General features: G+C 41.5%; 1 protein-coding gene across 1 annotated transcript in view; it reads left to right on the plus strand.

Moving 5' to 3' along the window:
• Positions 1 to 15,591, plus strand: part of Unc5c (unc-5 netrin receptor C) — a 331,978-nt gene extending 316,387 nt beyond the window's left edge. Inside the window, exons 14-17 of the mRNA XM_038311663.1 lie at positions 3,249 to 3,398; positions 4,519 to 4,683; positions 12,523 to 12,701; positions 13,443 to 15,591. Coding sequence (XP_038167591.1) covers positions 3,249 to 3,398; positions 4,519 to 4,683; positions 12,523 to 12,701; positions 13,443 to 13,608 — 660 coding nt within the window. The 3' untranslated portion in view covers positions 13,609 to 15,591. The remainder of the gene's footprint in view (positions 1 to 3,248; positions 3,399 to 4,518; positions 4,684 to 12,522; positions 12,702 to 13,442) is intronic.
• The last annotated feature ends 730 nt before the right edge of the window (positions 15,592 to 16,321 follow it).

The raw sequence follows: 16,321 nt of genomic DNA on the forward strand, positions 1-16,321 counted from the left end.
CTCTCTCTCTCTCTCTCTTTCTCTGTCTCTCTCTGTCTCTCTCTCTGTCTCTCTCTGTCTCTCTCTCTGTCTCTCTCTCTCTCTCTCTCTCTCTCTCTCTCTCTTTGTCTCTCTCTCTCTCTCTCTTTCGGGTATGGCTATGTGTTCTAGCTATCCTGAAACTTACCAGGCTGGCCTTGAACTTACAGAAATTTGCCTGCTTCTTCCTCCTGAAAGTACTTGGATTAAATGTGTGTGCCACCATGCCAGTCACTGCTGTCATTCTTGTCTCCCTGATTTTTTTAGTATAATATCCTAACTATAGTAACAGTAGTCCAGTGGTAACATTCCTAATGCTGATACCCTTTAATACTGTTCCCTCATGTTGTGATGACCCCACCATAAAATTATTTCCATTGTGACTTCATAACTGTAATTTTGCTACTGTGAATTGCAATATAAAGATTTGTGCTTTTGTCTTAGCTGACCCTTGTGAAAGGATAGTTTGACACCTCTCCCAAAAGGGTCATGAACCACTGATCTAGTCACTATTTTGGAGGAAAAATATGTTAAATTTGACATATAAATTCTGTTTATTACTGAGATATTTATTCCTGAGCTAATTTCTCACTCAGATCTTGATATGAAGACAGTTGCTCACACCAACTATCTCTAAGGTAGAGATCAAATTCACACTCCCTAGGCCAATTGCCTCATGGGTCAACAAAAGATAATATTAATGCTTCTATGTTTAGTGATCTCAGCTTATAACTATTTCCTGATAACATTGGTATATCAATGTATAAATATGAGTTTATAATTTGTAAAGAAATTAATACAACATGTGCAATTAGTTTTTGATTGGTAGATGGTATAAACTATTATCTTACTGATAGGACTGTGCAAGAGGTCATGTTCCAGCTCTGCACAGCAGCTTACTATGAGCCCCCTGGTTGACGGAGAGATGGAGAAAAAAATAATATCAGAGACTGTGTCTTTGGTTCCACTGCTACTAAGTGTTACTTTGTTCATTTTTATCTCTTTGTGAGGGTTTCACCAAGTCACTACAGACCCACTCCTCACAAGGGAGAATGCCCTAGCATGACTTCTGAGAAACAAAATACTGAACCTTATTTTGGGGATGACTCCAACCCAGGCTTTGCATTCAAAATGTGGCATTGGATTTCTTGACTTCAAGGTCATGGCCAACAGGCTAAGATTCTGTTAGGTGGTCCATCCTGCCAAGAAAACGGATAAATGATAAGGTGCTGTCTTCTGGCATTCTATGTTGATTGTAGGGATGGGGTATGCATTCTACATTGTTGGGTACAATTACCTCCCAGAATACAATGCATCTTCTTTCAGACATCCCAGGGAGATAATTTGGATGTAATGAAGATCTATAGTAATCAGATAATTACTATCGATTGCTCTTTAGATGTCTTGATGAGGTAATTAGGGCATACTGGAAAGAAGCTAGAACTGATTGATTGGCATGACTGTAATCTCAAAGATTTCTAATTATGTTTCTTTTCTTCTAATGGCTTATAAACAAACATCATTTTAGCTTTAGAATTTGTCAGGTGCCAGGTTCACTGGGAACATCAGCTTTCTCTATTATGCTAACTAGACACTGAACATGATCAACATAAGCTCATTATGTGTTCCTGCTGAAGCAGAAGCAACTGCAATTAACCCTCACTTCTCTTCCCCATTCCACAGACTGTCAAAGGATTCTTGTCAGAGAATAGGATGTGCAGTGTCAGGAAAGGTATACTGGGAGAGCAACTATGTGTAACTGTGAGCTGACTAGGTCCAGAGGATCCTACTGGGGATCTGGGGGTCTGTTGTAGTAAGCACAGCAGACTCAGAGCACAGTAACATGGCTTTAGTGTCAGGATGGCTAGCTGACTGCTCAGTTCCTGTCAAAAGTAATAGCTACTCATCTCCAGCCATGGAAGAGAGTAGGTCAATACTGTCAGACAGCTGGACCACACACTTCTCTGTGCCAGAGGGGTCTTGCCTCATGGCTTCCATTAGACACTAATTAGAGGACTCCCAATCTGAGACCATGTTCCCCATTATCCTGGTATTTCCTATGCCTCAAAGGACCTTTCAGGAGTTGGTGATGCAAGCTAAGAACTCAGGAAGCCACAGTTTCATCGAATTGTTTGCATCTTACCCAGGACGTTGGTGAGCTCAGTAGTGATGAGATGGTCAGAGAGTGGTTCAGCATTCATTTGACAAAGGCAAAGCACATGCATCTCTGGGGATCTAGCAACAGGGATCCAGCTTGTCCACTGTGGTTCTCTCTTTTTCATACCTTGGTTGTTCTCCAGTGCTTGCAGATGGCATTCTGAATGCCTGTATTCTTGAACTCCCTCTTATTTGCTGAAATAAAGCCAAAGAAGAGAGCCATATTTTGCTTTATGTTATGTACAAATATCATTATTTTCCTGGATCCCCACTTTTAAAAGGTCATAAATTACACGATCTTCTAATCATCAAAACTCTGGTAGCATGAGAGGAGTGAAGTACAAGAGTGGTTCACTTTGTGCATTGATATTAATAACTTATGGTGTGCTGCTGTTTGGATAATTTCAGCTGTAGTTGGAAATGCTTCATTAAGTCCCATTAAGTAGCTTGAAGGATGGAAGTGGGTATAAATTTTGTCTTCCTCTTACATCTTTATACTGAGGGATAGAGTAGGTTTCTTGACCTAAAATTTTTGAGAGATGAGGTATTCTTTTTTAAACTTTTAAACTTTAATTGGGTAACTGTTTAGCTCAGAATCTGTTGCTTAAAATTTTTTACTATCTGTATCCAAATGTTTTTCTGTAACAGAAGACATATATACATATATACACTATATATATATATATATATATACATATACATGTGTATGTGCCCTTTCCCTCAGATTTCAATGAAAAGCTTTCTTATCTGTGTACCTGCATTTCTATCATTTTTTGTATAACATGTCTTCCCATCTTCAATATCATTCTCTTAAACAAAACCTGCTTAGTTTTCTCCCATGCACTGTGATGCAAATTCCATAGGCTGCACATCAGTGGTGCCTGTTCCCATGCAAGATGACCATGGCTTCATACTTAGAGTCTCAGATCTGCAGGTGATTGTATTCATGGCCTTGCCTAAGTACTATATGGTATCCAAAAGACATGGTGGAGGAACATATTTACTTGCTGAGAGGTCTGATAGAAATTGGGCATATCAACCAATAACATGCCTTGGTTTGGGATGTGTTGTAGGAAGTTCTACAGTTGGAGAGGCAGATGGGAGGACAGCTCCTAGAAGAACCCAAGGCTCTTCATTTTAAAGGCAGCATCCACAACCTGCGCCTGTCGATTCATGACATCGCCCATTCCCTATGGAAGAGCAAACTGCTGGCTAAGTATCAGGTGAGGCTACCAAGAGGCACTAGCTGCATAGATACAGATTTAAGGCAGATGCCTGAGATGTATAGTCTTAAGATATCCCCTTTCTTGGAATTACTCCCATGTCAACACTTATTTCTCCAAAACAATATGTTTCCAGCATTCTTGAAAAATGACCAATAAGCACATTTAAAGGAATGGGTTCTAAAGTATTCTTATTGAAATAATCTTACTGTTATTTTCATTTTAGTAAGCTTATTTTCAATGTAAACATTCACTATATTAATATGAACAGCCTCAAATGCATCCATAAGAGGAAATGGGACACTGTTACCCTATCTAACGAACATTTGGCTTCCTTCCACCTTGCTAGCTAGAACACCTGCCCACTGCAGGAGCCAGAGATTGGGGAGAGGGGGTACATCAGTGAAATGACACGCTGTCACTCACTGGTTCTGGATTTGCACCAGAACCTCAGTCTACACACTGGCTTCTTTCATGAGTCTTCTTGGCTAGATTGTCACAAGAGTATAGTAGGATTGGCTCTGTAAAGTAGTTCAGATGATTACAAGTGAGTGTCTAGTACCAGCTTGGTGCTTTTTAGGCCAAGGACTTCTCTGTGGTGACCGATTTCCAACTGGAGCAAGCCTTAACTGCCCCTGCCCTGGGCAAAGGGAGGCTAGAGGCATGAAAAGATGTGGAATCAGCAGTGCACCCTGTGGCTAGCTTTGCTGTGCTCCAATATGTCACACCAGGGATTCCTTTTAATGAGAGATGATGGAGTGTGAAGGATTTATTTTAGGAACTTTTTAAGCTTTTTAAAAATTTAGGAACTTTCTAGGCTTTTTAAAACTCTCATCTACAATGGCTGTTTTTCTAAATGAGAAGCAGGCAGCCTGGTTAGTTGTGGATTCTAGAGCTTGCTTATATGGGTTCCAGGCTCAGCACATCCACTTCCTCACTGTTCCACATTGGCTGTTACTTAACCTCTCTGCACCTGTGCTTTCTTACGTGAAGAGGGTTGAGGTCGTCTTTGTGTGTAGAGTAGTCATAAGATCAGAGGAGGTGAATACTGAGGAGAAACAGTGTTTGATGGAAACTTCCAGCATTCCTTATTTGTGGTTACCACCCCCATATCTTCCAGGAAATTCCATTTTACCACATCTGGAGTGGCTCACAAAGAAACCTCCACTGCACCTTCACCCTGGAAAGACTCAGCCTGAACACAGTGGAGCTGGTTTGCAAACTCTGTGTGAGGCAGGTGGAAGGAGAAGGGCAGATCTTCCAGCTCAACTGCACTGTGTCAGAGGTAAGACATTCTCGGAATTGTGGGCAGGGCTTGAGGGAAAAGAATGCCAGGGGCTTGGGGAGACTGGCAAAAGCTTTCTCTGTAGAAGAGACGTGGAGGACTTCCCAAGTGTTTAATGCAACTTGGAGAGGAATTGCTTTCCAAAACAAAGTTTTCTTATGCTACCCATTTAAGAGTCATATAACTTACAAAAAGAGGTCTTAGAATAAGATAGGACAGCAAATTCCTGTAATCCCCAGCACTCCTGAGATTTGCTTCAAATTCAAAGCCAGCGTGGCCTAAATAGTGGGTTGCAAGCCAACCATGGTCACATAGTGAGAACACCTTTTAAAACACTAAGAGACAAACACAATTCAAGGTTTTAGTGGCATACACCTGGCACCTTCTGCCAGCATCTGTCAACTGCTCCTCCTTTCTCTCATAGCGACTTCTGATTTTGTCCTAGTCCTGTCTTACTGGGTGGGGTGAAGGAAAAGAGCAGTGTATGCTCCCCCAATTTTCTTCACATTGAAAGGAGAGAGCTTTTGGTCCCTTTTCTTTTTCTCACCTCAGTCTCCAAATATCAGAGGATAAGTCCTTTCTCTCAGGATGGAGAAGATACTCCAGGAATAGAAAAAAAAATCCACACCCTTCCTTGCTGTCACTTTTGCCTTTCTCTGCTAGGATTTTCACACACTCAGCTGGGCATTTTTATACATTCATATTCCAGCAGTAACAATAGTTGCTGTTATTTCAAAACTCCCTGTAAGGAAAGAGGAGGTACCCATGACCTTCTCTGTCCCCTTGGATGCAAAGACTATGGTTTGAAAAGCGGCAAGCCTTCATGTTGGAGGAACAAAGGCTGAAGAATAAAGCCAAATGGTCAGAAAGCTGCCCCTCGTGGCCCCTTGGAGCTCAGCTCCATGCTGCTGCCTGAGCCACAAAGCCCAGGATAACTACAGCCAAGAGTGTATGATTTAAAATACTTTTTTGTCTTGTGCATAGTGATGACTGCAGTGTCAGTCTGTTCAGCCTGTCTTGCGCCACATGTCCTATTTAAAGATGATCTTCCTTAGCAAATGAGGCGGGGGTGGTGGGGGGAAGCATGTGAGCTCCAATCTTCTTTCCCACAGCCTGTGAGGTGCGGTCATCCTCTGCTCCTGTAGTTTCATGAGACTTTTGACTCATAAACAACTTTAGTCACAGACCTCAGTGACATTCATAAGGAATGATCTCTGTGTCAGGGTGCCATGGCAACCGCCGGGCCTTTGGATGCACAGCCCTATCTCCCAGGCACACAGCACCACCCCTGCTGGCTTCGGAGGGTGTTTTCACTTTCCTGGCCCAGCAGGTCTGCAAAGTTCAATAACCACCCAGCTCCAGTGACAACAAAGGCTGCGGAATTTTGGAGGGGGGTGAGGAGTCTGGCCCTTTGATGCATGCTTTCTGTTCAGCATGAACATTTGCTGTGCACTGAAAAGGTGGATCAGATGCAGCCACAAAGAAATGAGAGCTGCTCCGAGTTCTCCCCCACCAAGCTGCTAGCTCCTCACACACAGAAAGGGCAGTTTTGCAAAGTGTGATCACAACTTAAGGACTTGTTTCTGGTGCCAACACAGAGAAAAGATTATTGGTTTTGCAACTTGGCAGACAGCTCAGAGGCCAGCCCTGTAGTCACGCGCCAGGCATTTGCCCATGTGTGACAGACAAGCAAAGTTACTGAGGATGGAAGAAGTGACCAGACTGGGGAAGACATTGGGGATTAAGGGGCACTCTACTGCTTGTCCTTCTGGGTCACTGAGTTGTACCATTGTGGTTTGCATTTGAATGCAGGTTGGGTTGTAGGGGGAGGGAGTAGGGATCTGGTACTGATGGTAGAGCAATATGAGGCTCTGAATAAAGGACTCTGGGGAGTCCAGTGACCCAAGTCCTCATCAGAAACTGAGAAGAGGTGCAGCATGGTTCACAAGCTGTAACACATAGAGAAAAGGCTTCATCTGTGGTTACCTTCCTCCTTCGATCACATGGCAAGGGAACAGGTTCTAAGGGGTCCTATTTCCAATATCATAACCACCAGAGTGATCTGTCTTCTTAGGAATATGCTACCTTTTCCCAATAGCCACCTACTAATGAGGTCATTCACCAGCAGTCATTTATAAAAGCACACAACTTGGGGCCTCGCGAGCCTAGGGCAGAATTTTTTGCCCACCACAGAGACCAGGCTGTATAGAGCACACACCATGGTTTTCTCAGAAGCTTCCTATATTCCCTTTACCAGATGGTCCTTGAAGGCCTCTAACTGCAGAGAGGAGGTTGAAGAAGGAAAATGCCTAAAAACCTAAAATACTGGTATGAATGAATGTCAAGATGAAAATAATTATGAAAGATATTTCACTTTTTCTTCTTTACACACGGCTGGGGTAACAACATTGCCCAAAGTGAAAATATGGTACAGAGAAGGAAGAAACTCTTGGAATTTTGCTGTAGGCTTTGATGTCATTATAGATGTACACAAATGCCCATCACATTAAATTGCCAAGTAGACAGTACAGTGGGAAGGTACCCAAATATCATTTATCATTTCCTGATGCTGAACCTGGCATACCATTGATCCTTAGTGTTGAGACAATTTAATATGTGGATTTTAAGAAGTGTCATAAATATAACTTGCTATGTGATACATGATCATATCCACCATTCTTGTTATTGGAATAGCTGGCTTTAGTAGGTATTGCCCCCTAATCTGTGGGATACACTGGAGGCCTAGGTATCATATGCCCTTTTCTCAAAACAGAAGATACAACTCAGATTACAGGGATGGTTCAGGGCTAAGAGCTGCTCTTGCCAAAGACCTGTGTGGAAGTCCAGTACCTATAATGCAGTTCAGTACTATCTGTAACTCCAGTTCCTGGAAATCTAATGTTCTTTTCCCTGCTCTTGGACCTCTGTGTACAAAATGGTGCACACCTGTAGGCAAAACACTCATATACATTATATAAATAATCTTAAGATGTAAAGGGGTTTCATGGTTGCCATAGTCTATATGAAGGAAACTACCATCCACCTAAGGGTGTAGCTGGAGATTCAGTCCAGTAGTAGAGCAATGTGTGATGTATGGAATGTGTGTGATCACCCAGAACAGATGTTTTGTTAATGCTGAAGAATCATATGTTTAACTAAGAGAATTATAACATCAAAAGCAGATGGCACCAATATCATAAAAGATTATTGCAATACACATTCTGTGAGAATAATCTCTTCTTTTACCTGGAAAGTAAAGGAAAAACTCATAGCAACTGAAATTATTATATGAAATTTAGACATAAATGTATGCATGTATTTTTCTGATTCCCTTAAAGGTTTGATATAAGTATACTTTCAGTATAAGAGTTGTACAGAGCATGTTTCATAGACACAGAGAGCCATAGGCAGAGTTGTCAAGTTAGGTGTTAGGGCAATGTCTACATAAAATAGTGCTGGCTCCTTACTCCACACAATGAGCTGAATGTGAGACCATCCTGAGGTCCATGGCTACTTTATATCCATGGCCTTTCTTGTCTTTAAGGTTTACCAATGGGGAGAATCAAGACCACATTCATAGTTAGTTGGGAGGAAACATAACACACCAATCTACAGGAGAGCTCAGAAATGGGTTTCATTTCCCCCTACCATGGAAAAAGCATTTCATTCCACTTCAGCAAATAATAATTGAGTAACTTCAAGGTACAAGTCACAGTGTGAGTTCAGCACCATAGGGGAACCTGTTTACAAAACAACAAATAAAATACTCTGTCTGCTGAGAAATTTAAGAGACCAAAGGAAGTCATAGTCCATCCAGTCTGGGATGGGATAAAATTGTGGAGTGAGAGAAGCAGAATTGTAGGGTTCCCCTGCTCTAAGAAGAATTAGAGTTCAATCTCCACCTTCACCTCTGGGGCTCCATGCAGCCCTAGGCAGGGGGTATACATATCTCTTACTGCTTAATGAGAACTAGTGAGTAAACTTTCAAAGAAGAGTAAACTATTAAAGAAGTGTCAAAGGAAGGACTCTAGTTATTTCCTGAGTTCTTGACAGCTCAGACATGAAATAATCACACAGAAACTGTATTAATTAAATAATTACTTGGCCCATTAGCTATAACTTCTTATTGGCTAACTATTACATCTTAATTTAACCCATCTCCATTAATCTGTGCATCACCAGGAGATTGTGGCCTACCAGCCAAGTTTCAGCATGTCTGTGTCCATGGCTTCTGACTCCTCCCTTTTCTCTCCCAGCATTCAGTTTAGTTTTCCCTGCCTAGCTCTGGTCCCCTATATCTCTGCCCTAGGCCTCATGCAATTCCTTTATTAATCAATGATATTCGCAGCATACAGAGGGGAATATCACATTAAAGAAAAACTAATGCCAATACTCCTCAAACTATTCCACAGTTTTCAATAGAGGGTACTTTTGTAAGCTGATTCTATGACACCAGCATTGCCATTTAAGACAATAAGATATGCACATAACTATGGACCACTACCTATGACAAAATTGACACAAACATTCTCAACAAAATGCTGATCGAGAGGTTTTATCTCAGAGATGAAAGGATGACTTATTACTTGCAAACTATACATCATCTATCATATGGATAGAATGAAGTATATAAATTATATAAACATCTCAGATATAGGGAAGGCATAACACAATTGAACAACTCTACATATTTAAAAAACTTTGAACAAGTAATATATAGAAGGAGCATACCTGAGCATAAACTATGTACCGTAAACCCATAATTGTATCTTACTGAATAGGGAAAAGCTGGCGGCATTTCCTCTAAGACAGGACAAATATATGGATATCTACTTTTACATCTCTTACCTAGCATAATACAAGAAGTTTTTCCAGAGCAATTTGTTAAGAGGAAAGGGGGAAAAGGCAAACAAATAGGAAAGGAAAATTTAAACTCTCCCTTATACTTGTGGTACGATTTTATCCACAGAAAAACAGACGCCAGAGAGTATTATAACTGATAATTTCAGTAGTCAGATACAAAACTTACAAAAATCAATTGCTAATCAATGGTGAACTTCATAGAGAAATCATGACTACAACCTGGTTTACAGTAGTCACATACGGAAAAAAATACATTGAGATAAACTTAATAGAAGCAAGTAAAACCTTCTACAATGAAAAGCACAAGGCACTAATGAAAGATACTGAACAACATACACACACAAGATAAACAAAACTCCCATGTCCATGTATCAGAAAAAGTAATGTTCTTAAAATGACTATACTACCCAGAGTAGTCTTTCAGGTTCAACACACCCTAAAATTCATAAGGATTAAAAAAATAAATATTTAACATACCTAAAGCCAGTGCTGAGTGAAGAGAGCAAAACCGGGGGCATCACAACCCCTGATTTTAACATATGTTGTGACATCATAGACGACCAAACAATGTACTATCAGCACACAGACAGACACATAAACCAGTCAAACACATTGCATCTCAGAAACACATCCATAAATTTACACCCAGATACTTCTCAACAGAGGCACCAAAGATGCCCACTGGACTGACAACAACCTCTTCAATAAATGGTGCTGGGTAAACCCAACACATGAAGAAGACTGAGACATAATCCTCCTCATTCCTCATCCTCTACAAAACACCAAACCGAATTGGAACGAAACCCAAGGGTTTGGAACGGAAACTTTGAAACTCCTGGAAGCAAACAGTGAAAACAACTGGAAACCTTGGTAAAGGTGCCGAGTTTTCTGGATAGGAAGCCAAAATCACAGGAAATGGGGCAAAAATCGACAGCTCGGACCAACTCCAACTACAAGACACACACACATGCGTATACATGGGGGCAAAATTTGAAAATTGGGACTTCATGTGAGCTAAAGGACATTAAACACTTCCCTCAGTGAAGGAATAGGAGAGGGGTGGGGGAGAGCAGGGCACACGAGTGAGCACTGTAGGAGGACAGCAGGACTGGAGTGCACAGTGGCAAGCAGGCAAACAGTAGGAAGATAATATGCGCAACAATGATAAGGAGACTCTGGGGACAAGAGTCAGTGCTATATAAGCCAATTTGTCCCTATGCAGACATTTACCATCCCTGTCACCCAAAGACAATCAGGTACTTCAGGTGCTGGTAAATTTCCCTTCCAGGTCTAAAGAGCAGTCATGACTGTAATTTCCCATAAAGTAAGTGGACTTGAATCTGTCTCTAAACTGGGACAATAGTGTGGGCCTCCTCTAATTTACGCATGCATACTGCTGTGTCCAATATATGGGTTGCGACGCTTGAATTGTAACATCTCAAACATGAAATCCACTAGTAAGCATTGCTACATGCCCCCAGTGACACTCTGCTTGCCTTTCTGAAGCTCTGTGACCCTGGAAGTTATGAACTCATGCTTCTTGGCAGAGCTCTGTGCCTGCGGGGAAAGAACTGCAGGTTGTGAGTCTCATCAGAGCTTTCTAATCCTGCTGGATGCTTCTGAGCTTCAGCCCACAGTCTAGCCATGGAGCCAAAGCTAACACAGAGGAGCCAGTGGCATCTGTTTGCCAAGCTATGGATTTTGAGCCCTGATATGTTGATCATAGCCAACACTATTGTGTATATTATGTGATTTAAAAAAAATGTTCCCGAACTCCTCAACAGGCCCTATCCAGAAGAATTATAAGAGTTGAAAAAGCAGTTCTGGCTGCTGATCCCCAAAACAGCAGACCACACTGAGGCCCACACTTAGGAGGCTGCCAGCTGAGACGCCACCTGTCCCTCAAAGCCCCAGCACTGACAGTTCTGCAGAGACATCAGAATCAAGGCAGGACATGGGGGCTCGGACAGCAGTGGTGTTCACCCCTAGGCTGAGCACTTAGCTGGATATCACAGACTTCCTGATGGCCAGACCTCTGGGGTTAGTGTATCCTCCAGCAACTAGATGTGCACACCAAGGAGTTACCTGCTCTAAAGTGGGGAGGGGGGAGAAAAACAGGAGGGGGACGGACATTTAAAGCAGATTTGGGAGATTTCCTGTTCCAGCTTTAATGGCTCCCAGGCAGCATTTCCTCTTGCTTTCAGACCAGTAGAAATGATCAGAAAATGATTAGAGTTTCTCTTGCCTATGAAATTTAGACTTTTGCATTTTGTACTGTTTTATGAGCTGAAACTCTTCTAAGAGACAATTTATGGTTTTCGCTACTAAAATTGGATTTAAAAAAATAAGCAAGCAAGTTAAACAATTAGAGGACACCATTAGTGGCTTGCCCGAAAGCAATATTCTGTGTTTACCATTTTCTTTTTAAAAAGTTTGTCTTAATTTGATATCCCTTAGCCTTGCCCAATTTTATCAAGCAAGAACTGAAGGGAGCCGCCTTCACAGGGCTACATGGAGTCTCCTGAGTGTTCACCCAGGGATGCCTTGAGGGTTCGATGGTTCCCAGAAGTTCCTCCTCATCTCAGATCTATTTATTCATTTAGAAATCACTTCCCCTTTGAACATTTTCAACATCTAAACCTTCTGGGGCACAGACATCCCCCTTTCTTCTCTCCTGGAGAGTCTCATTAGAGGAATAGTGGAATTTCACCAGAGCTTCTGTCCTGCCTAGCCCTGAGCAATGACCCCTGAACACAACAGGTTATGCAAAACTATCTCCAAATGCCACCCCACTTCTGTTTCCTGACTGCCAATAGCAACCCACTACTTCCAGGCCAGGAAGAAATTGTCCTCCCTGAAGAGAACAAAACCCACTCTCTGTCTCTATCTCAGTTTACTGAGAGTCAGGCATTATGTTGATTGATTCAACAAGGATTGCATTTGTCTCCTGAAAATGAAGTTGTGCTGTTCCTACAGGAACCTACTGGCATCGATCTGCCGCTGCTGGATCCTGCAAGCACCATCACCACTGTCACAGGACCAAGTGCTTTCAGCATCCCTCTCCCTATCCGGCAGAAGCTGTGCAGCAGCCTGGATGCCCCCCAGACAAGAGGCCATGACTGGAGGATGCTGGCCCACAAACTCAACCTGGACAGGTGAGTGTGTCCAGGCATCTGGACCTGTTGCTTTTATTTAACAAAGGTCTCCAGTACTGAAAATAGATAGGAAGCAGCATTCTGTTTTTCTTCCCACTACATATCTATTTACATTTTCATTCTTAAAGTATGCCTTAAGTTCCTTTATACCTTGAACCATGTGCTTCCCAAAAGTTCCAAGGGAAGTTCTAGGTTATATAACATTTATCATAATCTATTTGTCTAGCTCATATGCTAAGTACTCCTAAGTATCATGTCTATTCAGTAATTATTGTTCATCGCCAGTTGAAGAATTCGTAATGTGGGCTGAATAATTTACGTGCTCACACAGCACTTGTATGAAGCTATGAAGTGACCCCAAGAGCATCTACTTTGCAGAATGTAGCTGTCACCTCCAAACATGAGATGTGGCATGACCTGTCAAAGATCATGAAAGCTTGAGCTGGACAGAAAACATAAGCCTCTTGATTTCCGGTTTAGGACAAAACCCACAGACACATTGTCTCTTAAATTATCTTATTCAGAGTTGAGGTTAACAAAGTTAAACAGCACGTGCCCTGTCTGGGGCTGATCTAATTAAGTATAGAGCAATCATTTAGTGGGGTTCACTACAGTCCACAGTGGAACTGAAATACTTACTTCAAGAAAGACAGGGTTGGCCCAGAAGCAGAGGAGAAAACCATACTGTAAACAGCCCTGTAAATCACATCCTTTAGCATATTTTCCCATTCTGAATTGCAGGTACCTGAATTACTTTGCCACCAAATCAAGCCCAACTGGTGTGATCCTGGATCTCTGGGAAGCGCAAAACTTCCCAGATGGAAACCTGAGCATGCTGGCAGCTGTTCTGGAAGAAATGGGAAGACATGAAACAGTAGTGTCCTTAGCAGCAGAAGGGCAGTATTGACCGGCCATACTGGAATTGAGGGACAAAATTACACACAGGGAGTCTGTGTCCAGGGGAACCACAACTGAGGAGGAAATCCAGATGGGACCAAGGCACTTCTCAGGCAAGATGACAGCAGGAAAGAAAGGTGGGGGACAGACACAACCACCAAGGTACACGCCCACTTCATTCGGACAGCACCACCACAGGAGTTAAGAAAAATTGTGTAAATTTGTACCTTGAATTTAGAAGTCAATCTAATTTTCTCTTCGTTGGGCTGTATGCTGTATGGTACAGGATCTTACAGTTTCCTAGGAAACGCTTTTTATTGCTATCCAGATGTATGGATAAACTTTCTTAACAAACCCAGTTTCTACAAACGTTGTTTACATCAAACTGGACAGGGATGCAGACACTGTCCATGGCTTGTTCTATTTTTGTTCCAATCATTTGAAGTTGAAGCTGTGGACGGTTTGTTGAGTCTATTTCAGATTAGTAATTTACAGAGAAATCACAGACTTTTGCTACAAATCGTGTACACCAAGTGTCTCAGATAACCCTCCCTTCAGTGTTCTGTTTCTGAAACTTGTCGGACCAGTGTTGGCATTTGTATCAGGGAAGTGGAGAATCTAAAAGGAGAAACGACTAAGATTCCTTATGCCATAAGGTAACCAAATTGGCTTCCTTTGGGAACAGAGCTGTAGCATTGCAGGGAAGAGAGTGATCATGTTCCTCCACACAAACATCTGTACCACATGTGTTTGTAATATGCAATTTCAAGTGTTTTTTTAAAAAAATATTATCATTATTATTGTTGATTATAACAAATATTCTAGTAAAAAGTTTTTCTTTTGTTTTAGTTAGGAGTACTGTTAGTATTTGGTATTGACTAGACCTGTCTCCTTTTCTTGCTTAAAGAGGTGGGCATGGTCACCAAGTTAGTTCAATAGGCTTTGCTTCCTTGACCTTTGATACAGAGACTAAAATGTTCGCTGTCTGTCTGCTTTTGCAGCATGTTCAGGCAGTCTTTCCATTCTGAATCTTATGATTAGGAGGGTTCTCTATGTAAAGCTCATTTAATCTTGTGGCTGTCTAATATCTGAGAGACAGTGTGGTTTGTGGGCAATAGTTTCTGAACTAGGAATCAGGAAACCAATTATCATTCTGGAGTTGGTCACTGTCTTGACTGTGTGACCTTGGGGAAAACATTAGAACTCACTGTAGCTCATTATTTAACTGTAAACCATGGGGTGAGATCTGATCATCTCAAGATTCCAGAGTGCTAAACTCTCATTGTGATGTCATCACTCTTGTTCATCAGTTGGAAGATTATTAGAAATTCTGGCCTGGACCATTCATTCCCCCCAGACTTTTTCTGGAATATATTGCATCTTTCAGATAGTATTGACCTGAGAGGGTATTACTTCAACCTGCATTTATTTGGTTCTTTGTATCATGGTTGCATGTTGCTGTTCACTGAGAGATGGCATCCTTTTATTATCATTGTCTTGTCCTCTGGAGGGAGGAGGGCTACACCCAGCCTTCCAAATAGTTGTGAATCTTCTTCACTCATTTATTGATCTCTGGATCTCAAGACCATTTCTACAAAGCACCCATGCAGCTGAAGGAATCGGTATAGTTTCTCTTCCATCATTAGTCTTTAATAATATTCAGTTGTATTTGCAGAGTTTAATTAGCTCTTTTATCCTCAAAAAGTTAGTTTTAAAAGCTATGAGTTTTCCTTGGAACCATCATGAACTTCATTCAGCAGATGGAGAATGAAAACTTAGCAGCCCCAGTCACAGTTAGCCAAACAGGGAGTGCCCATGTCCTTAAACCAGAGCCTTCAAAACATGGCTGTGGCTTGCTTTGGGGCTGGAAGTATCTAGTATGCAGAATGGATTCCAGTTAGAACTCATTTTGCCAATTTCCTCTCCTATTTCTGTTACTTCTTGATATTCTCTGATGCTGCCATCTAGGTCATTAAAGAACTGTGGATATGGTTGTGGAGGCTCTTCGTTCATGCTTTTTATCCTCTTTTGGATATGTTTTCTACATTCTCATTCTTTAACCATTAGAATATTCATATGTATAAATACTGGTCTAAGGGGAATACTGTACTCTGAAACAAGCTCACTGACTGATGTCTTTAACAATGAGTTGGTTCTAACTTTTAAGAATTTAGATAGATACTCTTAAAAAGCAAGAAGAAAGAGCTGAGCACTGCCACCTCTTGAAACAGATGTGAAGATTCCTCTTCGGTATTGGGATTTGGGAATCATCATAGAAATCAAAACCTAGAGATGTGTTCTGGATATTTTGTATAACTTCAAAGCTTTGTAAGAAATAGAGAGGAGCAAATGTGTTACTATTCTGGTTAATCTATCCTAAAATCTGCCAAGTCACCAAGAGAAATATTAAATACAACCAGAGCAACACTGTGGAAGATTTTGAGGATCCTCATGTTCAAACATCTGGAAATACTTGCTTTTTTATTCTATCTCCTCCAACAAGAATAGGGAGAACAAGTAATCTCTTAATGAGGTACTCATTTGTTATAAAACTACTTTCTATCATGTGAATGGCAGTTTTCAAACTAGAAAATACCACATCCAATATGTACACTATTTTCCTTTGGAGGAAAGCAGCGGTTGTCAGATCACTGCTCTCCGGCACACAAGGTTCACCCGCCACAGTTCATCTCAGAAGGAACATCATCATCACCTCTATGGCA

Source organism: Arvicola amphibius, chromosome 14 (genome assembly GCF_903992535.2).
Source record: "Arvicola amphibius chromosome 14, mArvAmp1.2, whole genome shotgun sequence".
In the NCBI taxonomy this organism is placed as follows: Eukaryota; Metazoa; Chordata; class Mammalia; order Rodentia; family Cricetidae; genus Arvicola; species Arvicola amphibius.